General features: G+C 50.2%; 1 protein-coding gene across 1 annotated transcript in view; it reads left to right on the top strand.

Moving 5' to 3' along the window:
- MYH9 (myosin heavy chain 9) overlaps window positions 1-25522 on the top strand; it is an 80756-nt gene that overhangs the window by 22662 nt on the left and 32572 nt on the right. Inside the window, 3 exon segments of the mRNA XM_020982493.2 lie at window positions 8201-8447; window positions 8449-8553; window positions 14950-15106. Coding sequence (XP_020838152.1) covers window positions 8220-8447; window positions 8449-8553; window positions 14950-15106 — 490 coding nt within the window. The 5' untranslated portion in view covers window positions 8201-8219.

Below are 25522 nucleotides of genomic sequence, written 5' to 3'. Positions count from 1 at the left end.
CTTTCCAGTTGAGACAGCTGCTATATAATTAAATCTCTTAAATATGGTTATTTTTCTGCAGTGGGTTTCAGCAAACTATACTCAGATGCTTGAGTAAAGAAAAAGCGTTCTCTCAGCAGAACTAGGGGGAAAGGATTGAGTGGGCTCTGGGATGGCACTCATTCACGTTATGTAGAGCAGGGTTTTCTGTTTGGAGTCACAGGCTCTGGGTTTGAATTCTGCACCTGCTACTTATGCATAACCTCTCTGGGCCTGAGTTTAGCTGCTCAGTGAGAGAATTGGATTTTGGTGATCTCCAAGGTGCTTTTCAGCTTAATCTTATGATCTGCTTTCTTTGTCTGAAAGCTGACTTCTCCCCCTTTCAAGCCAGTGTATTTACTTAAAATATCATCTGACTAAGGACAAGGATTCGGTCTGGGCCAGGTGTACACAATGTGCTGCAATACCTACAGCCCTGTATGGCTGTTAAATAGTAACTTTGCAGCTGAAATTCCTTAAAACTTAGTAAGCCGAGACAACCCATATAAGGTAAATGATACAGGAGGAGGGGGTGGGAGGAGTAGGCTGATGTGGTCTGTTCTTTCCAGTTTGCTGGGGTTTGTTTAAGGGAAGAATGTACTCTTTGCAGCTTCCCCCCTCCCCCCCCCCAAAACCAGTAAGGAGCAAGAAGTACACAAAGCCATGTGGATGATGGGAGGTTGTTTCTCCAAGTCCAAATGAATCCAAGGGACCAGCAGAGAAACCTTGCTCTACCTACCATCAACGAGAAACTGAGAGAATTTCAGATGAAAGAAGTGAGGCCAGGAGGGCCAGGGCAGTGTTTTGTGGGCCAAGCTCCAACACCACAGGGCAGGGGGAGGAAGGCTGGCTCCTAGGAGTCAGAGTGGGTTAGAGGCAGGAAGAGCCTGCAGCAGCAAATGGCAGAGCAGAGAGCCGGCCACTCTGGGAGAGCTCAAGGCTGGGCAGGTGAGGGCGGTGCTTGTATGAGGCCATTCTTCAAACAGCTCACCAGCTAGAAGCACAGGTCAGATGTTCAGTGTCAAGTCACTTATTCAGTCAGCGGAAATTCTGCCTCTGGGGCTGTACTCTGGAGGACGTTGGTCAAAGCTGTTGGCTTCATTTTGGGAGGGGGATGGACAAGTTCTATCAGAGAAAAAGCACCTTAGGAAATTACTGACTTGTGCTAATTAGAAACTTGGGGCTGTCCCCTGGCTAGGCTTGGGACTGCTGCCCTTTGGTGTCCTGCTTTCTGGTTGACAAAGAAGCCTGCTATGAGGGGTGTGTGTGTGTGTGTGTGTGTGTGTGTGTGTGTGTGTGTGTGTAGAACGGCATACCCTTTTCTCTCCATGTCTCTCTCAGCCCAGTTCAGCCTAGGGGCTGTAATCAGTGTTTTCGAATGAACCAATGACCTATATGCTTAAGTGACCTCTAAGATGCCTTTCTGGTGTGAGTGAAGCCTCTGCTCCAGAGTGCCCTCACCCCCCTGCATTCCTGGGATTTCAGTCTTATCTTGTCCTGCCCCCATCCTCCTCACATCCACGCCCATCCACACAGGAAGTGGCTTAGTCATAGGATTGGAGGAGCTGGAGGGATGATGAAGGGACCATCATATCCAGCCCCTTCATTCTCTGTGTAAAGAAACTTGGGGGTCTGGGAAGCAGGACTTGACTTGCTCAGTGGTCACCCAGGTCTAAGTAGCGGAGGCGGGCCCAGGTTCTGCCCTCCAGATCCAGCGTTCTCCATAAATGTCTTGATTGTATCACACAGCCTCAGATTCCAGGCCCTGATGTTCCAGATAGGAGATGGAGGTCCAGGAGTGAAGGGACTTAAGTAAGGTCACAGAGGGGTGTTGAATCCCACACTGAAGAATGAAGAAAAGAGGCTCCATCACACTGGGCTTCTGGTCCTAGAGCAGCCTGGAAAAAGTCATAGCGGCCTGTGAGGGGCGCAGACAGAAGGGTAAGGAGTAATAACACAAGCTTCAGTGCATACGGAAGGAAGAGGACCTGCCGCTCTTCAGGAAAGAGAAGTAGCGTGCTGGTGGTCATATGAGAAGGTGGAGAGCTCCCCGTTCTAGTCATGGATGTTAACTGGAAATGTGCCTTCGGCTGAGATGAGTCATGGGAAGTCTGTGCATAGTCTTTTACTGGAGGAGAGACTTTTGAAGCCCTGGTGCTAAATTCCTCTCTTGCCTTTCCCCAGTCTGGCTTTCTTATCTGCTAAACATCAGCACAAAGAGTTTGGAATACTGCTGATGGAAACAAGGCTGAACTCCTTCTCCAAGCAAACAACATTCCTGAGGTGGGGGTGGTGGCCAGGGCCCTCTCCCACCATCCCCTTCCCCAGCAGCTTTCTGAGCAGCTGCTCGAGCCCCTCCTTGCCTCCCTCCCACTTGGGGCTAAGAATGTGTCGAGCAGGGCTGCCACCCGCCATAGCCCCTACCTTAACCGACCTTTCTGGAGAGCTGCCAGAGCCCAAGCCAGAAGCCTGGCCTACCACATCCGTTATCTTCTTTGGGCCTCCAGACAGCCCTACCAGATAGGTTAGGCATTTTAACAGAGACTCAGAAAAAGGGATTGGGTATGTTGACATAGAGAAAGGAAACCAGCCATCCTAGTGGAGTGGAGAAATGAGAGCCCAAGGAACTGGTCTTACCAGTGTGTAGACTTTTGGACAGAAATTGGGTTCCCAGCATCCTTTTGTTTCCTGAGTGCCCGTAAATGATTTGGAATCCTGGGATTGAGAGTTCAGAAGGATCTCCAGTCTAGTCTAACGCTGGTTTTAAAGAGAGGGTGGAGGCCCGGCCTAAGGGACTTGCCCGTGGTCAGCAGGGCTCTGTTTGCTACATTGGCCCAGGCACCTTGTGCCTTCATTAATGCCAGGAGTCAACCAGATTGGGAGCATTCCCATTCCCATACTGAAGCACATTTGACTGAACAGATCACGGGATCTGCCATAGCTCTCAGCTTTGAAATGTTGCCTTTTCAGAAGCCTCTTGTTTAAAACCATAGATATTCTAGGTCTTGTTCATCACTCTCTTGCTGGTCCCAGGGAGCTCATTGTCTGATCTGAGACAGCATGGCCATGCTTGTGAATGGAGAGTGGTGAATCTCTGGATTATTACTGTGACTGTTTTTAAGACACTTGCAGATTTCCCCTCCTGGCTTACTTCTTTCCAAAAAAAAGAGGAGATAAGGGAGAAGCAAAATACCCCAGTGAATGGTGGGGTATGGAGGTGTGGGGTGTGGAGTGCCAAGTCAAGGGGGAAAAAAAATGTGTGTGTGTGTGTGTGTATGTATTGGGCTGGAAACAGTTTTTTGGTCAACTCAGTTACTTGAAATTGCATCATTTCCTGAAAGTCCTAATTTAGCTTCTGGTTGCATCCTGCTTGGTTATGGCCTAAAAAGGCAACTGGTTTGGTTTCTTGGAGCTGGAATTCTCTGCAGGAAGCAGAGAAGGGGCAGCAGAGCAGAGCCCTGGCCTTGGCTAGCCAGCCCCAATCCAGTGTCAGACAATGGACATTTTTCCTTCCCCTGCTGTCCTTGTATGGCTGTCGCTGCTCTGTAGCGAAACATATGCAGGCGTTGTTTTCTGATCTTGAATCAGGAAGGACTTGCCCATTTGGAAAGATGATATGGGGGGGCCTGCTCCGTGCTGCTTGGAGATGTTCACTCCTCCCCTACATTGGTCCTGGCATAGAAGAGGACATGGTGTGAAGGCAGAGCCAGGAGCCAGCTCAGCATTTAGAAAATTAGCCTCTCCAGGAGCCTCTTTATATTGACCCTTTTAAGTTTTTAAAAAAGCCCTTTACAATGACTGATTTATCCATTGACATCTTTGAGGGTAGGTAGCCTTGTATTGGTTTCCTCATTTGAATTAGTGGATCATTGCCCAGGGCCCCAGTGAGGCAACAGCAGTCATGGGGGTATGACCCTCCATAGGCCTGGGGCATGTGGCCAGTGACTTTGTTATCTGTGAATTTGAGAGGTTCATAACTAGCTGAGCCAGCCCTACATAGAAGCCCCATTATTACTTGGAAAGCCACCGTCCCAGACCCAGGCCCAGTGTATTGATCTTGGCACCATTTGGGAACCACGTCATGCCGGGGAAGTTATTTGTTGCTATGTCCTTGGCCTGGCAAAGTCCTACTAGACTGTTGTTTAATTAAAAGTTCTGATTGTGGCAAGCAAGCAGAGAGGCTCTGTGAATGTCCCATGTTTTGCTAACATTCCTTTTGCCCCTTCCCGCTAACAGGAAGGGAGTTCTTTTTTTGCTGTAGGAGCTGCTGTTGAGGCTGGGGCCCTGGGCACTGGGGGAGGCAGGGGAGGATGGGCTGTGTTCCCTTCCTCGTCTTACAGGATGTGTAAGTTTCAGGCTCTAGGCCTCTGTTAGATTATCAAGAGTGAACAGTGTGCAGGTATTAGGCCCGTGGCTTCTCCAAGGCCCAGAGGAGGGTTCTCAGTTGGGGTGCCAGGGGCGGGAAGCACCGCAGAATCCTTCCCCTTTCCCCACTGTTTATAGCTGACTTAGGATGTTTATGGTTTTCCAGGTGCAAAGCAACTGGACGAAAGACCAGAATAATTTACTCTATTTTCTAGACTAGGGAGAGACGCAGAAGCCCCTAGTAAGTAGCATGTGATGTGATGGAGAAAGGAGCATGGCTGGACGGGTCATTTTTTCATCTATGTCGTAGTCTCATGTACTTGAAGAAAGCTGGTGTTGGTGTTACTGGAACGTAACCTCTTTTGGAGAGACAACTGTTCCTTTTGGTATTGGCTACTGACTGTACATAGCAACCAGTAGGGGAGAGACGGTCCATACCCAGGCTCCCTTCATCTCAACCTATTAATCACAGCCTGCCTGCCTTCAAGGGCTGCTCCAAGAGTGCCCTGTTGGTCTCAGCTAGCAGTTTTTCTCTCAGATCTGTCGGAGGCTTTGTGCACTCATGACATCTAACAGGTTTCACCAGGCACCTAGCACACAGTGCCATCCACATTGTAAGGGCTTGATAGAAATATCTGATTCCACGGATCATGGCAGCTGGTTTCCTCCCCCAGACGCTGATGTGGCCAGTGACCAAGCAAACATTTGCTTATGTGCTGTACGTATTCTGCAGAAATAGACTTTCTGACCTTCCTCCCTTAGTGGACAGAGAGCTGAAAAGTCCTGCTCACCCACACTGTCTCCAGCAGCAGTCCACAAGGATCTGTTAAACACCTGCTTGTGTGAGGCCTTGGCAGTGTCTGAGAGACTGGGGCTTCCTTTTATCAGAAACTCATTTTGTGAGCCCAGATACCTGACTGTTGATTCCTTCCCTGCGCCCCCCGCATTAGACTTTTCTTCTTCCTAAGTTGTGGACCTTTGTGCCATTCAGATCTGGAAGTCTGAAGCAGCACTTGGGCTTTAGATCTGGCCTCTCTACTCTTGGAATTGGTGTGGGTGGAGGTAGTGTACTTCCCTCATCCTGCTTTCAGTACATTAGATGTTTTTCAGTGTTACTGAATTCTGCCATGAGGTAGGTCAGATGAGCTCAGAGCACTAGGGGCACCTGGGGCAAATTCATTTGAACCCGGGAAGGGGTTGGTGGTGATCTGGGGTATCACTGCTCCTGTGTGGCTGAGGGAGTCATTGGCTTGATCACTGCTGTAGGGCCCTTCAGAGGTCACATGGTCCTACCTCATCCCTTTTACTGATGAGAAAACTAGGTACCCAGGCAAGTTAAGTAAGCCATCTGCCTAAGGGCATCCAGGTGGAGCCTCCTAGGGTTCACCATGCTTTTCTCACTGGACCATGATGCCTTCTTAGTATGGAGACACAGGTTATGGGAAGGTGAGGCTGATTGACTGGGAGGCTAGGGTGTTCAAAGAGGGGGGCTAAGGTTGGAGTTAGGGTGGAGAAGACAACACTAAGCCAGCTGCTAAATTTGTTGGAGACAAATTAGGGAACAAGGGATGTGACATCTCCTCTAGGTCTGTGATTGTCAGGGGGCATGGGAGAGTGGTGCCGGCCTTAGAGAATGTGCCAAGAGATATGTCTACAGGAAAATAGGCTTTGCCAAACCTCCAGAAAGAAACAAAGAATAGGAACAGATCACGGCGTTAGAGCTGGGAGGGGCTCATTTTACCAATGAGGAAACTGAGGCCTAGAGAAATGAAGTGACCTGCCCTAGCTCACACAGGTGGTAGAGCCAACATTCTGACTTTTTTGCCCTGCGTCACAACTGAGAGTCCCAACGGCATGTTGGAAGTGGAGGGCAGAAGAAGATGAAAGACCAACGATGTCATAGACTTAGTATCATATATTGTTTAATAAAAATGATAGCTAATATTTATGTAGCACTTACTGCATACCAGGGCCCGAGCTAAGTATTTTTCAGCATTATCTCTTTTGATCCTCACAATAATCCTTGGTTGTAGGTGCTTTTATTAATCCCCATTTTACAGTTGAAGAAACTGAGGGAGACAGGCTTGCCACGGGTCACACAGCCAGTAATTGTCTGGGTCTGGATTTGCACTCAGGTCCTGCAGATTCCAAGCCCAGTGCTCTATCCACTGTACCCCCACCTGCTTCCACATTAGAGCTCCTCAAGAGGATCCTGGCCAGTCCTTTGGACAGGAGGACGCTGCCTTAGGTCTCACCTGTGCTTTTAGGGTCAGAGAGGAGAATTCACATCTCTTCGCTCTGCAGTTGGTAGTCAGACTGTTCATCTTGGGTAGATCTTTGTAGATATCCGAAGGGATTGGAAAGCACCCAACCTCATTCTGGTGTGTGTGTGTGTGGGCACACATACAACTGTCTAGCCCATGGACTGGCCCATGCTTTCTCTGCATACTCAGGTGGCCTCAATGACATGTCTGTTAAGCTCTTCAGCAAGCACCACTGGCATAAAATGGTGTTGTCTCTACATTTACCCACTGCCCAACTCACTGGACCAAGGCCTGCTTCTTTGAGGCATAGGCTTGTGCAGAACTTCGTGACTGATTTTGAATCTGGGAGTGAATGAAATGATATCTTTGTTTTCTTGCCAGGCAAAGGAGGCTCAGTGTATGACTGCAACCTCATTTAGCCCAAATAAGGGATTCCAACATTTAAAGTTGGCTGGTTAATTAGAACCAGCCCTCTTGCTTCCCCTCCTTTCTGGTTCAAAAAATATCCCAAAATGTTTCGTCCCCATCTGAGATCTATGGTCTTAGTCCCTTACCTAGCGATATTTTAAATAACAAGCACTTCAGAAACCTGAAAGTGAGATATAATTGTGAGCTGTTGTTCTGATGAGCACGTTTAAACTTAGGCTGGCTGTGTGAGGATGACTCTCAGGGACCAGGCTGGCCTCTTCTGGGGTAAGATGTGCTCATGAATCCCAGTTTGCTTCTTTGGGCTTCAGAACCACAAGACAAGGCCTCTGTGGGCACCGTGATGTGGCCTGGCAGAACACTGCAGGAGCCAGGATGGGCCTCATCCGACTTATACAAAAATCGGAGAGATTGCTTTCACTTTTCAGTCCATGCCTCTCAATTTCCATTCAGAAGGAGCCTCTGTCTTCAGAGCTGGATGTTACGTGTGAGTGGCTGTTGTTGCGTTTTTGTTTTGCCTTTTTTTTGGCCTCAGCATGTTCAGCATCATTTATATTTCTCTGACTAAGCATCCTTCTGAAAATGGATTTTTTCATCCTTCAGTCTGCTTTCATCTTTCTGCAAGTGTATCCTTATTGTTCTGAATTATATAGAAGATCTGCTGTGATCAGAGCCTGACCAAGAGCTAGACTTTGCTTTCTAAGCTAAATAACTCCAGTAGCTTGAGTAGCTTGTATTTCTTTCCTCTAAAGGCAGAGTGCAGAAAGATTCTGGTTAACTGAGAGTTTGCTGCACCATGATGTGATTTTGGCAGGAAGGGGCATGGCATGGTGGAAAGAGCCTTGGTATTGGCCTAGATCCAGGCCTTGAGGGGACCCCGTGGCCACTGAGTTCTCTGGGCTGATGCTCACTGTACCTGTCTCCCAGTGTGGTCACAAGGACAGTGGTGTGTGTGTGTGTGTGTGTGTGTGTGTGTGTGTGTGGGTGGGTGTGTGCGCGTGTGCTCTGTCAAGTGCCGTAGAAATGTGGATGGTCCTACCAAGGTGGAGGTGAGCCTGTGTTAGTGACTAGAGCTCAGATGAATGCAGCAGCATCTGATGTCTTCCTTTCCTCCTTCTGTTTGGCAGGTCCTAGCTAGCAATCAGGATGGCTCAGCAAGCTGCTGATAAGTACCTCTATGTGGACAAGAACTTCATCAACAACCCACTGGCTCAGGCCGACTGGGCCGCCAAGAAGCTGGTCTGGGTCCCCTCCGAGAAGAATGGCTTTGAGCCTGCGAGTCTCAAAGAGGAGGTGGGTGACGAGGCCATCGTGGAGCTGATTGAGAATGGCAAGAAGGTCAGAGTGAATAAGGATGACATCCAGAAGATGAACCCCCCCCAAGTTCTCCAAGGTGGAGGACATGGCGGAGCTCACCTGCCTCAATGAGGCATCGGTGCTTCACAACTTGAAGGAGAGGTACTACTCGGGGCTCATCTATGTAAGTACTTGTGCTGAAACCGTTGATTTAATTGTGGGAATGTGGGCCCCCCAGCCTGAGCCCGCACCCCACAGGCCTTCGAGGAATGGGGAGGGATGCTTGGTCTTTGGCACTGGAACTTTGGAATGTTTTGAACGGTATCCTTTTGCAGGAAACAGGAAGCACCTTCCAAAGCAAACACACTAATAAGAAGGTGACAGTTATCAGGTCTTCCCATCCAACAACTGGGTTTCTTTTCTCTCACTTCTGGGACAGGTGAGACCGCTGCCTGGGCCACTAGACTGGCAGGTCTGTCCCCAGACAGGTGATGCTGGACTTGTCCTGGTGTTCTGCCTCTCCTCCCCTCAGTCCTTCTCGCTGTGGTCCTGCAGGCTAATTTCTCCTGAGCATCATCGTTTGGGTAGACAGCTCTGTCCAAGTGACTCAGATGTCAAAGGAGCAGAATAACTTTGGATTATAGGCTTTGGAACTGAAGGGACTGTAGCTACTCTGTTTCCACTCTTTCATTTTTCAGATGAAGAAACCGAGTCTCAGAAAAGGGAAGTGATTGGTCTATTGGTTATGGCTAGGGTTGGATTTAATTTGTCTCAGAAAAAAAGTGCTCTTAAAATTTTTTTAAAACAAAAATAAATTAAAAATTAAAAAAAATAAGAAAAAAGAGCACTTTGAAGAAATGGGAATGTCACATTGCCCTTGGAAGTATGATTTATCTAGGCTTTTAGGACTCTTGTCACTGGGACAATCTTCTCAATGGAGCATCTACATCTTATTCGCCTTAGATAATTCTGATCCATAGTCTTCAGATTTTGGAGCTGGAGAGAAAGGGAAAAGGAAAGGAAAAGGTATCCTCTACTCTAACACCTTAAATTTCTTTATAAGTAATGCAGTGAGTGAATGCCTTTTTGTTTATGTCACGGCCCTTTCTGGAAATCCCTACCTTCTCCTGTAACAAACAATGACATCCAGACGTGGGGGCCAAGCCTCCTGGGCCTTTTCCTATTGAGCCAGTCAGAGTGAGAGAAGGGAAGTGATGAGATCTGGGACTTGCCCAAGCCTCCCAAGGGGCTTCTGGTCAAACTGAAGTGAGAAGAAGTAGGACGTCGAGGAGTCCCAAGATGGCATCTGCATTCTGGTCCCAGCTCTGCTACCTAGAGTGGCGTGGCCTTCAGTTGAGCCTCACCGGCCTATACCTTTCTCGTCCACAGTGTAGGGGATACCACTGGTAAATCTGAGGAATTGCAGAGTGGCTGTAGAAATAGAAGGTGGCTTCTCCTGACTCGGAGAGGTCTGAAATGGACTTAGGCTGCTGAGGGACAAGTTGTTTAGATGTGGCCAACATGGGATTTGTTTTGCAATTTTGTTACAGTGTCCTTCCTCCCTGCCCCAAATCAACTGGACGGTGTGGGAGGGAAAATAAAATAGATTTTTGTAATTGAAAAGATAAAGTTTAAAAAGAAATAGAAGTTGGTATTTATGATTAGAACCCAGGTCTTCTTCCTACCAGTCTGGTCTTTTTTTCTATTTTTCTCAGTTCTCTGACCCTTTCTTCAGAAGGCCTGAGTGTGTCCCAAACATTTTGGAGTTTTTGTTGGGCCAATACTAAATGCTTCTCAGGGTCTTAATAGAATAGAGTTCGGATCACTGGATTTTAGTCCCAGCTCCGCCCCTAAGGAGTCAGGCCACACAGGGACCTCTCTAGGACTTTGTTTTCTTTTTGTCAGGGGAGGGGGTATACCAGGTCATCTCCAAGGTCCCATGCAAATAGTTTTGTGATTCCCTATTATGTTTTAGTTGTGGAATGGAAATCCTAGGTAGTCCCTTAACAAGTGCTGGGAATTTGACTCCTTTCCCCCTGTGGCATCTTTTCATTGTTGCACCCCTGATTTTTCCACTCCACTGACTTGGTTTTCTGCATCTTATATCTGCTCACTGTTTGGGGCACATTCATGCAGTGTAATAGCATGCAGTCTTGTCCAGTTATCTGTTTTCTCTTCACTCCCCCCATCCCCCACCCCATACCTCTGCCAGCAGATCTCACCTAACAAGCAGAATACAAACAAGCCTAGACTTTCTCTCACTCCCGCAGTGAACTACCCTTCTGGATCCCCTGATCATTTTCTTAGACTTACAAGAGCCGGCTGTGGGTAACTCTTTCAGGATTTGAGCTTGTCTCTTCTCAGCCTGTCCTGGCTCTGCCTAGCCACTGGCTGAGGTCACAGCAGCTAGCATATTGTAGGCTACTTTGTTCAGTTGAATCTGGCTAACGGTGCTGCTCCTTCCCCTGTCTGGTTTGCTCTGGCTCAGTCTTCCTTCTGTGCTTCCACTGGGGCTGCTGTGGTGCTGGGCACATCCCCCACAATGCCTCTGGATTTCCAGCAGGACCCCCTTGTACTCTGCTCCAGGTAGTTTTCAGTTTCTATGGAATAGCATCCCAACAGTGAAAACAATCCAGATGGGAAAAGACTGCTTCATCTGGCAGAGCCCCTGTGTCTTTAAGGGGGTTAAAGGCTTTGAAGCCAAAACAAAAGCAAATGAGCCCTGTGAGGTGGGTGTTGTTATTATCCCCATTTTTACAGTTGAGGAAATTGAGGTAGCCAGAGGGGAAGTGACCCACCCAGGGTCACACCAGAAGCAGTCTCCATCTGTGGAGGTGGCTGCTCTCAGAGGCTGGACCACCGTTTGTGGAGAGGAGGTTTCTGTTCCCATGTGTGCAGTTCTGCAGGGGCTTTAGGTAGCTGTCTCAGTGCCCTTGTGCTCTCTCAAGCCTGACCCCTCGCTGTGAAAGACTGAATTCAGTGCTTGCACCTTTGGCAATGAATTACTCCTCAGTAATGAGCCTGAGCAGTTCTGTCTCTTTCAAATAGTAGAGCTGTGGGATGGTCGGGCCGGAATCTCCTTCAGTAGTAAGGAACTCTTCCTCTCGTGGCCTCCTGGAGCCACGACTGTGATGTATTCACAATGTGAGTGAACTGGAGAAAGTTTGAGCTTGAAGGGAGGCCCCTAGGTGGCGCCATAGTGCACAGAGCACCAGACCTGGAGTCAGGGAGGCTCATTTTTCTGAGTTCAAATCCAGCCTCAGACACTAGCTGTGTGACCCTGGGCAAGTGACTTCACCCTGTTGGCCTGAATTTCCTCATCTGTAAATGAGCCGCAGAAGGAAATGGCAAACCCCTCCAGTATCTTTGCTACGAAAACCCCAAATAGGGTCGTAAAGAGTCAGACATGAATGAAAACAACGGAACAGCAAAAAAGGGTCCCAAGGTACAACTAGGTGGTGCAGTGGAGAGAACGCTGGGCTCCCATTCAGGAAGACCTGAGTTCAGATCTGACCTTGAACACTTACTAGCTGTGTGACCCTGGGCAAGTCACTGACTCTACCCACAGGGCATCTCTGGTTAACCTCTTCCTCACCAAGAGGAGGAGGCCAAGTTAGTTGACCTAAGGTCCCCGCCACCCTGATTCCATGATTCTGTGGAGGAGACCGTAGGACCTGGGAGCAGTGCCTGGCTCCAGCCTCACAGGTGGGGTGCTTCCCTTGGATGGCTTCTTCTGGCTTTCAGCCTCCAGGATTTCTCTCAGGCCCTTGTCATGAAGGCTCTGGTTTGGTTTTTTGTGAGCCACAGGCGTCCAGACCTGGGTACCATCCCCTCTCCCTGCATTTATTTTGAAATAGAGACACCACATGAATTCCCTGGTTCGGGCTCCACCGTAGATGACCTTTGGCCTTTGGGGAGCATCCCCCAGCAGCGAAGCTTGTGTCAGACTGAAGCCTGCGCTCACTTCCCTCCTGGTCCATGGGCCTTGGTACCCAGTTAAGTTGTGCTGTAGCCTGAGGGCTGCCCTGGGAACAGGAACCAGCCAGGTCCATGTGGATGCACACAGCATTGCTGGGGAGTCACCCCAGGGTCACACAGTTACTAAGTATTGAGTCAGGAAGAGAACCCAGGTCTCCAGACTCCCCAACTGCAACATTCTTTCAACCAGTTCCAGAGTGTTACCTTGAGGAGGAGAACTGGGCTACCCCATGTTGATTGCACACCTAGGGGACGGTTCTTTGGATCTTACACGTGCACAGAGGCCGTGAGGGCCTCCTGCTCCCCCTGCATCCCTCTGAGAACAAGGCAGCATTGCTCTTGGAATCCCACAGCTGAGGCCCTCCAGGAAGTAGTGCCCCTCAGAGGCCCACACACCAGACACTGGTCTGCATTCAGAAGCCCAGCTGAGTTCAAAAAGGTGCAAGTGGGTCTGACCACTTCTTGGTAGAGGGGGAATGGATGCTGGGCCCTCCACTGCCCTTATTCCTGGGGATAATCAGCCATTTGTTTTCCCTCCAACTGCTCTCTTTGCAGGGGCTCAGGACTAACTGGGATGTTGCTGGTATCCAGTATTTCTCCATTAAGGGGAGGCCTGAGCGTGCTGGGGGACCCACCCCTCCTCAGAGTCCTTAGATTTAAGGTTTTCCTCAGTGGACGTGTAAAGCCAGGGATGTGTTCAGCAGGAGACTGGGGAGCAGTGAGCCACTGAGGCTGTGAAATGGTCACACTTTAATTTGGAGCCATAAGATCCTCCAGCCTCCAAGTGCTGACAGCCCATGGTCACCCGTTTGGAATGTGCTTCAGACAGATGTTCCAGGGACCCAACTTCTGGGGGTGAAGAGTGGGCAGAGAGTTCCTTTGGGTTCTAAGTTCCCTGTACTCCTTTCATTTAATTAAAGGGTTGGATCAAACCACGCCCAGCTGAAAGACTGTCCCTTAGGTGAGTCCCTTAGGTGTCCCTCTGTTCTCCCCTTCTGAGTGTGCAGGAGCCCTGGGCGGCCAGTGCCTTTACTCCTACATAGCCTCCCAGGGATCTGCTCCCATTCCCAGAGGCCCTTTGTGTCCTCGTGGCCAAATACCCAGCTTTCCCCTGAGAATGAGAGGCAATGAGGGGGAATTGAATCAGTCATACCTCTCACAATGCCGGGAAAGTACACTTAGTAAGAACTCCCCTGCTGCTCTAATAAGGGATCCGGGTTTTGTAAAATGATTGCTTATGGAAAAGGAGAAAGGACCGAGTGAATGGCACAGCCTCCCCCAGCCAAGGTTCAGTCATGCCCCCGGGTGCTCCCAGCCATCCAAACGGCACCCACAGTGGAGCTGTAGCGGTGTCTGATTCAAAGGTGAGATTGGGGAGGGGCCTGGCAGCAGAGGAACCAGGCGTGAGTGACAGTGGCCTGCAAACGGCGTCAAGGGAACTTTGGAACAGGAGTTGAGAGGCCTGCTTCTCTTGGTGGCTTGAGCCACGTGGTCAGAGGTTCAGGGCCAGCCTGCCTTTGTAGGCCTCGGTCTCCTCTTGAATAGACGGAAGCATTGGAGGGCCTTCCTAGTTCTCAAGAGTCCACTTTCTTCAGAGCACCGCATTTTAGAAAACAGGAGCATGGCTCAGTGCACTAAGTTAGCCTGGCCTGTGGGCTGGCACCCCCTGGTGCTGGGTCAGGAAACGCTTACAGAACATGCTTGGCATCATATGCATCCCAGGAAAAATCCTTCATCCTGGGCTCGTTCACAGACTGGCCCATTGTAGCTCAAACCCAGGTTCCTGTGAATGTGGGGATACGTTTTCAGATGAGAAGCCTAGGCCACCAGGTTTGTGTTCCTCACTTTACAGAAGGACTCTGAGGTAGCGGACAGAATTCTAGACTTGGAGTTGTGACAGCTTGGTTTGAATCCTGCCTCTGGTACTTAGTAGCTTTGTGACCATTGGCAAATCATTTAGCCTCTCAGAGCCTCAGCTTCCTCATCTGTAAAATGGGAGTGACGGCTTTTACTTCACAGGGATCACATGAGTTAACACATGTCAAGTGCTTTCCAGACCTTGAAGTGCTGTGTAAGCGTTGCTCTTTTGTTCTGAATTTGACCAGTTGCATTATTTTTGAAGCACGTATACGATGCACAGATGTGCATGCAATGATGGCGGCAGTCATGGAGATTGCAAAGGATTGTGACTCTGACATGAGGGATGACGCTGGTACCAGGCCGGTGCTGGCTTGCTCGGGCCAAAGAGCTGGGGGAGGGGTTAGATGCTGCATCTTTCTGCATTAGGCTAGTCTAGATGCAGCCCAGTCTTCTTGGGGAAATAGCAGCTCTCATAGGACGGGGACTAGACTTGGATCCAGAGACTTAGGTTCGAATCCCAGCCTGATCCCTCTTCCCCGTGGCCCTGCCCGTGTCCTGACTTTTACAGTGGGGCTCAGAATTGTTTTGCTCACAAAGTTGTTGTGAAGAAAGCTCTGTGTTAGTCTTGAAAGCACAAGACATCATGGTTTTCTGAAGTTTCGCTTGGACTCCTGCTTTGCTGTGAATAAGATGTGGTGAGGCCTGCAGACACTTGTCACTTAAGTGCTTTTCTTTTGTCCAGACCTATTCAGGACTGTTCTGTGTGGTCATCAACCCTTACAAGAACCTGCCCATCTACTCGGAAGAGATTGTGGAGATGTACAAAGGCAAAAAGCGGCACGAGATGCCCCCTCACATCTACGCCATCACAGACACGGCCTACAGGAGTATGATGCAAGGTGAGTGGCCCGGGAGGCTTCTGCAGGCCAGGCCGGGCCCTCTGGGTCTGCCTTGTCAGCCGCGGCCATTGGGTTTCAAGCCCCCTCGTCCTCCTCCTGTTATTTCTGTTCAGAACTGGGGTTAACCTTTCTGACTTTTAAATACCAGGAACCCTCCCCCCCCATAAACTCCTGATAGCTGAACAGTGTGTCATGGGAGGACCACAAACCCAAGTGCCAAGCTTATGTGCTGAAAAGTTCTCTGGGTGTTGTTTTCAGTGCCACTGACGGCACTTTAGCTTATGTGCTCCTTCGTGTAAGGACTTTCTAGAAAGCAAGATTCCAGATTTTTGCTATTGTAGCCTGAACCTTGCATGTCTTATAGTTCGGGTTTTTCATCATCGTGAAGGGATATTCTTTTCTTCTAAATTTAGCAGCGGGTGAAGGGGACAGTCTTTGATGATGAGTTAGAGTGTATGAAAGTGCATCAGGTGGCTCATTCTTCCCCCCACCGAGACACCAAAGTCCTGTGAGACCTAGTCCCTGCGCCTGGGAAGCTTCCTCTCACCATTTTATCCACATGCATTTCTTACTGACTGTTCCCGCTGTCTGGACTATCATTATGTCTCTGCTGGACTGGAAGGAAGGAAGATGAATTAAGCACCTACTTTGTGCCATTTTACACTATCATTATCTCTCTTCTACAGTTGAGGAAACTGAGGTAGACCAGTTTAAGGGACTTGTCCAGGGTCCCTTAGCTCCTAAATATATCTGAGGCTGGATTTGAACTCAGGTCTTCCTAACTCTAGGCCCAGCTTCCTCTAATAGCTTCTCAGTTCAAATCCACCACTATTAAGCACCTCCCATGTTTTGCTAGGGTTTGGAAAGGCCAAAATGAAGCAGCAGTTTCTGCCCTCCTCTTGCATTCTTGCAGGGGTGGGGGACTGGGGTAAAGCAGAGATCATTTGAGGAGGGGGAAAGGAGGTGAGCCAGCCCAGCTTCTTGTCTCTTGCCACTGGAGTCGCGCCAGAGCCAGTGTTACTGGCCTGATACTGACCTGCCTGTGCCCCTTTGCCGGCACCCGGGATCCCTGCTTCACCCGGCGTTCAGGCCCTCCCCCAGTCTGGTGGCAGGGAGGCCTGGGCTTCTCTTTTCCCTCTTTCATGCTTCCGCTCCTACTGATGTTTTCAATTTTCTTCCCCTGTCCTCCTGCCTGGAGCCTCTCCTCCCACGAGATCCTCCTGCCACGCTCCCGCCTCTCTTCGAGGACCCCACTTACTGTTAGCTCTCCTGTAGGCTCCTGATTTCTCCCCCCGCAGGGCAGAGCTCGGCTTCTATTGGGCTTCTGCCTCAGGTTTGCATTCTTACTCTTGTGCGTCTCAAAGTCTGGGCCGCCTCATCCCGTTGTTCCCTGCAGCACCTCATATGTACTGCAGCCATCGTCTGCTCCCGAATGAATGGAGAAGGTCTTAGGAAGGTCTCAGCCTCAGAGGGACAGGCCGAGTTCTTAGCACCATGTGGTCAGACCTTTCTGTTTTATGTGTGTGTGAACAGGTATATGTGTAGGCCTCACCACCCAGTTGTCTTCTCTCCGAGCCTTAGGTATTACTTCCATTACTGGCCATTACCAATGGCCGGAATTCCCTGCTGCCCACCATCCAAGAGCCGTATTCTACCATGGACGTTACGGATAGATGCCCTTTAGTGTCTGACCTGACTACAGCCTTGTCTTGTGCTATTGGGCGACTTTAAAGGCCTGTAGCAAACTGTGATTAAATGCCTAGCATCACACCTTGGGGTTTCACAAGGATGGCTTTGGACCCTCCGTTAGCGTCTCAGCAGTGTTAGTGATTTGTGTGGTTGGAGCTGTCCTGGGAATCTGAACCGAAGTCTATAAAGAAAGGGACTTGTTTTGAAAACTTGTCATTCTTGTGTTATCTCTTGGAGCCAGAGAATCCCTCGGTGAGCAAGGATTTGCTCTGACAGATGAACAGGGAGCTGAAGAATTTGACCCTGGCCCCGTTATCTCCTCCAGAGCTGCTGAGTGGAAAAATCTTACATGTTAATTGGTTTGGATGCCAGATTCTGGCCAATTCCACTGGGTTTATGGTATTTTAATAAGCATTCTGCACTTCTGGGGGAGAGGCAGCAAGGGTCTGCTTTCATTCCTGGCTTATGCTAATCCAAGAACTATTTAACCCTTTACTCTGTTAATCCACTTCCCTTCCTCTCCCCAGGGCCCTGCGCTGTGGTGGCAGCTGAATGGGAAGTGGTCAGTTCCTAAGAGTTTGTGCAAATATTTCTTTGCCAGTGTCCACACAGCACTCAGTGACTAACTCACCGTTTTGCATAAACATAATATCGTAGGATGTCAGAGCTGGAAGGCTTCTTAGAAATCCCTTTGCCGCTTTCAAATGGTGGCCTAGAGAGATTAAATGATATGTCTAATGTTACACAGTGAATTATTGGCGAGCCTGGAATTCACTCTGCCGTCTCAGTCCAGTCCGGTTCGTCCTTGAGACACAACAGTCTGGTGCCCTATTGGGCTTTCCCTACTGGATCCCCCTTTGACTCTGACAGGGGCCTACAGCCATCCTGACGGGAAATGGTCCAACGGGGTACGTCAGTGTCTGAGTTGTGGGAGAAGGGAATGAAGTGGCCTCCCTCCTCCTGCCGTCCATCCATCTTCCTCCATTCTGGTCTGCAGCCCTGCAGAGCAGTGTCTTAAGGAGGCTCTCCAGCAAAACACAGGTCCCAGCCTGAGAGCTAGAGAAACCCTTCAAGGGCACCCTAACGTATACTTTTGGACAAATTGGCCTCCTAGTTGGGGCCAGGGTTGAGGAGGGAGTAGGGGGTGAGAATGACAGCTGCTGTAAGCCGCAGATGTGATGACTCCACTTCAGCCAGAATGTACTGGCCAGGAGGCTGAGGGGGAGCTGCTAATAGCAGGAGGCAGTGCCTTCTTCACACAAAGGGCCCACTGTGTGCTAAAGCACCTAGAGTCAGGCCCAGTTCGATCAGGGTGTGATAGCATTTTTCTTAAGTTTTTGGCCCCTCCCAAGGTTAGGGGGTGCCCCTTCATGGGGCTGCCTAGAGCCAGCTGCTTGCCTTTTCCAATACCAGTCTAGGGACCCTGGAGTCTGCCTTGGCAGCCCCTCCGGGGCCTTCCTCCGTCCATTCTTTTCCTCCTCATTCTCACACCTCAAAAGAGATTCTGTTTTTATTTTTTACCAGTCAGTGCCTGAGACATTGGCACATTCCTCATATGTCACTGTTTCATGTGTTCAAGTCTAAGAGATGTCCCTGAGCATGTGTGGTCACTGCCTATTGGTATTCACTTTAAAAGGAGCTTAATTGGGAATGCATTAAACTGTGGGAGTCAGAATACATGAATTCTTGGCCTGTAGTTTAATCCTAAAGTAACTTTTCCCTCTGCCACAGATTAGGGTTTATATCTGGTGATAGGACCCTGGCTTGGAGAGGCTCACCACCAGCTTGGCCACAGGCATGAATTTTTCAGTTATAGCAGGCAATTTTCTAAGTCAGTCAATTGGTCTGTTGAGGAGCATTTATTAAGTGCCTCCTGTGTGCCAGGCACTGTTCAGAATAGGTAGAAGGGGGTGTCGGAAGGGCATGATGTTCTTTGGTGGCAGGTCTGTCCCCAGTGACAAAATGAGGGGGCCTTGAAGTCTGATTCAGTGGATGACCTCCGCCTGCTTCCCATCTCACAGCCACACAAGAACGGGCCGGTGGCAGCCAGTCTCCTAAAATACCTGTCAGACAGTCTGCAAAATGGGCTTGGGCTTATTTTTAAAAAGCTGAAGTTGTAATTAAAGTGGATTCTTCTCAAAGATTTGGCTTTCAGCATACGGTGTTTGAATTGTGGCTAGCACTGTGCATCCTGCCCCTTGTAGAATTTAAAACATTTTTGGGTGCTTTAGAATAGGGGTAATTTGTAGCCTGTTGGTTTTGATAGAAAATGCTCATCAGTAGCTCTTGAACAAAGCCACCATGCAGGGCTATTCCTTAGTAGTCACTGGAAAGGCTCTCCTTGAATAGTGGCCCCTGCTGGATGTGTGCTTAGTAAAGCAGACAAGTCCGTCAGCTCTCTGGCCTCTCAGGTCTGACCCGGGTTTGGGCCCTCCCACTGGGTGATTGTTTTCAAGGTGCTGTCTTTGTGGTCATTCTGAGCCTTATTCTTTGGCTTCTGCTTGCTTTGCTTGTGTCAGTTTCTGCAGGTTTTCCCATCTCTCTGAGTTCTTTGCATTTACCATTCCTGGTGGCACAGTGATGTTTCGTCACATTCATGGTTTACTCAGCCATTTCGGCATGGCTTCCTCACCTGGACTCGTGATCTCTCCAGTCCGTTCTGGTTTGAATGCTGAGTTATTCTCTTACTTATTTCTCTTCCTCCCACCCAAAACCACCAATCCCTGGCTTGTTCTCTATTCCTGTATCTTTTCCTCCTTGGCTAACAGTCAATCCTTCCTCTTTGGAGCTTGTCTTTTTACTTTTTTTCTGAGTTTTCACCACCTGAGATTCCATTGTAAGATAAAGGTGGCGAAAGAACCATGAAGGTTCTTGGTGGTGCTGACCCCCCCTGCTCTGCCCCCCCAAGAGAGCTTGGATCCTCTCCATTGTCGTCCTTAGCTGTCGCTGCTCTTCCTGACTTGGTGTTAAGGTCGATCAGTGGATGTTCTCCGTTACAGGAACAACGTTCGGCATCTCTGAAAAGTTCTCCAGTCTTGGTGGGGGATGGTGCTTTTGTCGATTCCACACTTAATATGCCTGTGTTACCTTCTGCTGGGCAAATGCCGAATTGTCAGGCTCCAGGCTGGCCGCCTTTCTGAAGGGACACCGCTCCTGTCCCAGGTCTGCGCTGGTCAGGAGTGACACAGTGCAGAGATTCAGCTGAGCTGAGAGTGAGCTGTGCATAGGCTCAGGGAGGTGGCTGGTGGCCTTGCCCTTTCCCCAAGCCCAGGGAGCCACAGAATGGTGTCCATCTGGCTGGCTTCTGTGGTCCTGGGCAGCTGTGGGGCCCCACCCATCCAAGCCAGAGTTTCCTACCCAGCTGTTCTCCTGGCTGTTTTTGAGCCAGGTTTGCCAGGAATATTGTTTCGTTTCCTCCTCTCTTCTTACCTTGACCCTCTGCCCTGCTGTTTGATTGATCTTCCCTTTAATTCCTTCCTCCCTGGGAGGAATTCTGTCCTTGGTCCCCCTGCCGAATGCTGAGGGCCTCCCGGGTCCTGGGGTCCCCATTCTGCTGCTAGGTTTCCACTTCCCCAAAGGGCTGGACTTTTGCTTGCCATGGAGACCCTAGGGAGATGTTTGTGAAGTGGGAGGGGCGTTGGGTTGATGACGACCTCAGTGGACAATTGGTTATACAGTGCACTTGTGTCATACCAGTGTGTGCTGTCGAGCCATCGTTGGCCCTCCTGCCACCTGGCCTGTGATTCATTGAGGATGTGCTCTAATCTGCCCCTAATACTCTAGCACCCTATCTGTCTACCCACCCTCCCTCTTCTGTATCCATTGTACGATTGGCCCAATTCAGGCCTAAGCAGAAACCCATCCCCTCTGCTATGTCTTTAGCATGGGCTCTTCTGCCTCCCACTGAACAATGCTCTGAAGGCACTGAGGGACAGCACTCATTATTAGGAAGTGTATCTCACTGCAAGCCTTGGGAAACCTCTTGTCTGTTCCTAGCTCTGCCGTCTGGGGCCGAGCAGAATAACCTCCATCCACATGATGGATTGCAATACAGCCATTGCAACCCATCCTCCTTAAGTCTGCACACCAAGTGCAGTTTCTTCATCTGCTTGTGGGTGTGCTGATGCAGTCAAAGCCCCTCAGGGTCCTGGTTCCCTTCTCTCTGTTGGGCTCTGCCTTGTCAGCACCCTTCTAAAACTTGTACCGAGATTTGAACGTGGTCTGTCTAGCATGGCCCTTGTCATTAATTTATTTTGATTTATCAACAATCACTTCCATAAGCTTTTGAGTTTAAAATTTTTCTCCCCCTCCCTCCCCAAGACGGAGTGCAATCTGATATAGGCTTTACGTATACATTCCTATTAAACATATTTTCACATTAGTCATGTTGTAAGGAAGAATTAGAACCAACAGGAGGAACCACCAGAAAGAGAAAACAAGACAAAACAGAAGAAAAATGAAGAGCAAATAGCATGCTTTGATCTGCATTCAGACTCCACGGTTCTTTCTCTGGATGTGGATAGCATTTTCCATCATGAGGCCTTTGGAGATGTCTTCGATCCTTGTGTTGCTGAGAAGGGCTGTCAGGCGCTCTCTTTTCTAAGGGGTGCCTTTTATTTCATGTGCTCACAAGTCCACTGAATGCATTTTAGAAATTTTGCCTGTAATGTAATCCAGCTCGTCATTAAATTTAGCATCTATTTGTTTCTCTATTTGAAGATCAAGATGGCTTTTGCCCTTCTCTATCCCTCAGGCACCATTGATTTGACTTGTACCATTGATTTTGGCCAGCAGTTCAGCCCTCATACATACCTCCTTCCTTGAATGCCCATCTTCCCTCCAGCCTGGAGATGTTATCTAGAGCGATCTAGATTGCTCTTTGCCCATCTCCCCACTTATCTGGAGTTTCAGTGAACTTGAAGCCATTGTGAATTTGAAATTTCCCAGCCTGAAGATCTTTCTCGTTGGTGGAAAGAAACAAGGCGAAAGCTGTGTTAGTGCTGCCCTTTCTTCATTATACCCCTGCCCTGAGGAGCACAACAGGTCTTGTCCCTTCTGTCATCCGGCCCTCTGCTTGGTCCTTCATTACGAGCCTCGGCTTGCTGGTGCTTTAGCATTCCTGCCATTGTCAGAGGAACACGCCCCTCTTTTGTATCTGTTGTCTGTTGTATGTCCTTGCTGCCATATTCTGCGCGGCTTCCTGGGTGGTTCCTGGGCAGCCCTTTTCATGATCCTTGCTACCCTTGGGCTGCCTTCTGTCTGCCTTCCTTGGTCGACCTTTAGGCTGTGGGATTGTGACTGTCCTTTCTCTGGACTCTTGAGATGAGCCTTCCTACTTGCAGTCTAGGCCATCAGACGTTCTTGCTTTCCACTCTAAGGTGGCGTGGCCACTTCTTCCCAATGTTCCTGTAGTGAGGGTTCTTACTTCAGACTAGCAGTTCCCCTCATTGGTCCCTTGTTTCCCTCTTCCACCTTGTAATGTTTTATTGGTTTTTTGAGAAGGCAGGCAGGACGCTTCTGTCCTGCCACACGGATGCAGAGCAGTCCCTTCTGCTGCTAGCTCATAGAAGCACGGACTCGGGCCTTCTCTTCGCACAGTTCAAACCTAGGTCTCTTTGAGACAACAGGGCAGGTTGAGATGGGATGGAGAGCTGTCTGAGGGAGCTTCACTGAAACTTGGCTCCTGGTGCTGTTGTCCCAGGAGAATTCTGATTCTGTCCCAGGAAATACCGTGGCATTCTGTGAGCTGCCCCCTCAAGCCCCTTTTTCCTGTGTGCTGATTCCCCTTGGGGCAGGGGCGGGGTCTCGTGGAGGAGAAGCCACGTGATAGGCTGTGCAGTGCCTGAAGTTCATGCTTTGGATGGCTCTGGAGAATGGGGGGCGTCAACTAGGCCGTCCCTCAGCCTGGTCCAGGCTGCCACTCACTGAGGTTGTAAACTTCTTTGAATGGGGATGATTTCCGTGCCTGGCACTTAGTAGGCACTTCCTAACTGCTTGGTGTTGGGGAAGTTTTGCAAGTCTTGAGACCCAAGTGGAGTTTTCTCCTTTTATGACAGTAGTGATAATAGTCCCTTTAGTTCTCCTGGTACTTTGCAGATCTTTTATTTAGCCCTGGGTCCTATTATCTCCTCCCAGGCCAAAGGAGCCCAGCCTGCTGTCAGTCCTCTGCTCCGCCTGGGCTGGTGGAGGCAGAAATGAGGCGCACACCCCCCACCCCGGGGTTTGTTTCAGAGCTCAGACCTGTCTGGCTTCTTGGGTTTGTTGAGGCCGTTCAGCCCTGGACCGCTCACGCTCTGATCTCAGCCCCTTTTCCAGAGAACCCTGGCTGTAGAGCTCAGACAGAACCACGGAGGGGTGGTCACCATTTGGTCTTTGAAGGAGTTAGTCATAGGCGGGGTCTGGGAGCATGTGCCCCAGCCCTCTGTCTGTGCTACGCTCACTTCCTGCTGGAGCTGACGTCATGATCCTGTGAACGGCTTGGCTCGCCTTTTATGGCCGTGAGTGGGTTCCAGAGCTGCTCTTGCAGGAGCGGGTGATGGGGCCTGGAGGATGTTCCATCCCTTAGGGATGCCTGGGTGTTTGGTCTTCCCTGCCCCCTCCTCCCCTGCTGAGCCCCCTGACTCACAGCTGAAGGATGTTACCTCACCTCCAGGGGCTCAACACTAAAGTATTTGGGGTTTTAACAGAACAAAACCCCTCAGCCCGCAGGGGGATAAGCCTAATGGAATCAGAAGAGGTGCTAGTGGCTTAATCCAAGTTTTGGATGAGAGAGGAAACCCAAAGCAGGAACCTAGAAGGCACAAGGGCTTTGGTTTTGTGGCCTTGTGGTGTGTGGCGTGCTTCGTGCCAGCAGGGGGCTCTGCAGAGGCCCCCCCACCCCCCCACAAGGATCCTAGCTGAAGGCGGTTCTTTCCCCCTCCCCAGTGGGGAGGAACGAGGCCTCTTTGAAGGGAGGCCCCGGTGCCCAGAAGCCCGTATGAGTTTTGAGCCAAGGCACAAGCATTTTTTGGAAGCATATGGCGGCGGTGTTCTTTGAGAAAGGCACCTGTGGAAAGGCTCATTGAGGAGGGTTCAACATCTGTTTAAAAAGGGGCAGGCTAGATTGTCTGCTAGGTATAGGACGCCCAGTTTGGTGGAGGTGGAGGAGACAGGACCAGCAAAGCTACTGGTGGGGGTGGGGTATCTGGGGGAGCTTGAGCCCAGTTTGTGGGTGAAGAAACAAGCCATGCAGCATCTCAGAGTGTCTCACCTGGGGCAGAATGGCAGTGCACAGCCATGTCTGGGGGCTTCTTTCCCCTGGAGTCTTTCTGCAGGAATTGTGGGGACTGGGGCAAGGCAAAGGGTAAAGGAAGGAGGCAGCTAGAGGAGCCCCCCTCCCCAGGTCCTAGAACACGCCCATGGGCTCAGACTTCCTTCCCTTTGCTCCTCCCTGCTTTCCTTAGGGCAAATGACCCAGCAGAACCACATGGAAATTTTAGTCCTTTTTATATCTATTAAAAATCTAACTCTTGCAAAAAAAAAAATCACTGCTTACCCTGTTACCCAAAAAGAGAACTGCAGCTGCTTGGGGAAAGCAGATTGAAACGTGCTTATGGGATCACCCCAAATCACAACAAAGAAAGACAAGGGTCACTGGAAGTGTAGGATCACAAAGTAGCCGGTTCCTGGGCCTGAGTCGGAACAGGTTAGAGCACCAGGATGGGCTCCTCCCCAAGCCCCCGACAGGGCCTGGGGAGCATTCTCTTCTCTTTCCCCTTTCCCTTTCCCTTTCCCTCCCCTCCCCTCTCCTCTTTTTCTGGAGCGTTAAAGACTTAGACCACCCTCCCAAGACTCAGATGCCAGGCACAGTGGGGGGTGGGCTGGTGGCTTTTGTGGGGGCCCGCTGGGGCCTTCGTATGGTTGGGGAAGTAGCATCGCCCCGTGGCTGCCTTCTCTGGACCCTGGCTTCCTGTTCCCCAGCCCAGCATCTGACTCCTCCTCACACAATTAGAAGAATTCCAGCTCTCCCAGGGCCTGGCCCTTCTCAGGGCTGGGAAAGCACTTCCTTTTATGGCAGTAACTACCCGCCTGCCTGCAGCTGGACTTGTCTGTACTCGCAGGTACATTCCTGCAGGCTTCAGGAGGCAGTGACTAAGCAGGCCTCTGGAAGTGGGAGGGAGGTCTCTGGGGGGTGGGGGTGGGGCAGGGCCTGTCAGTGGGGCTCCTTCCCACGCCCCATCCCAGACCTTTTTGCTGAGTTATCAATGGACTGGGATTGAAGTGATGGCGAGGACCGGACTCAGCCCTGGCCTGTTGACTGGACATTAAGCCAGTGAATGCTTACCTTGGCAAAGGTAGCGGCTCAGGGGAGTGGCTTAATCTCCCAAGGCCACGTACGAGAGAGACATTAACCACTCTCTGATGTCTTCTCTGACTGCCCAGTCACCCAGAGCCGTCCTCGAGGCCATCTGGACTCTGATTAGCCATTTCAGGAAGTATGGCCTGTGGCAGGGCTCTTGAGGGGCTGTCCAGGGGAGGCCTCTCCTAGCAGAGTGGTGGGTCCAGCACTGCCCAGTAGAGACCTGATGGTCTAAAGGGAGCTGAGTGCAGAGCCCTGTAACCATTCCCACCAACCCCTCAGGGACTTGAGGGAGGTCAGGGAGTCAGAGCCCCACTTAGCATGAAAGCAATGAGGTGTGGAGGTTGAAGGCACCTAGGGCCATGGAAGATGAGAGGGGGCAGCCCTGG

This window comes from Phascolarctos cinereus, unplaced genomic scaffold, assembly GCF_003287225.1.
Source record: "Phascolarctos cinereus isolate Bilbo 61053 unplaced genomic scaffold, phaCin_HiC Scaffold_1;HRSCAF=81, whole genome shotgun sequence".
NCBI lineage: Eukaryota > Metazoa > Chordata > Mammalia > Diprotodontia > Phascolarctidae > Phascolarctos > Phascolarctos cinereus.
The sequence above is the reverse complement of the archived record's forward strand: the minus strand, read 5'-3'. Positions and strand labels throughout refer to the sequence as shown.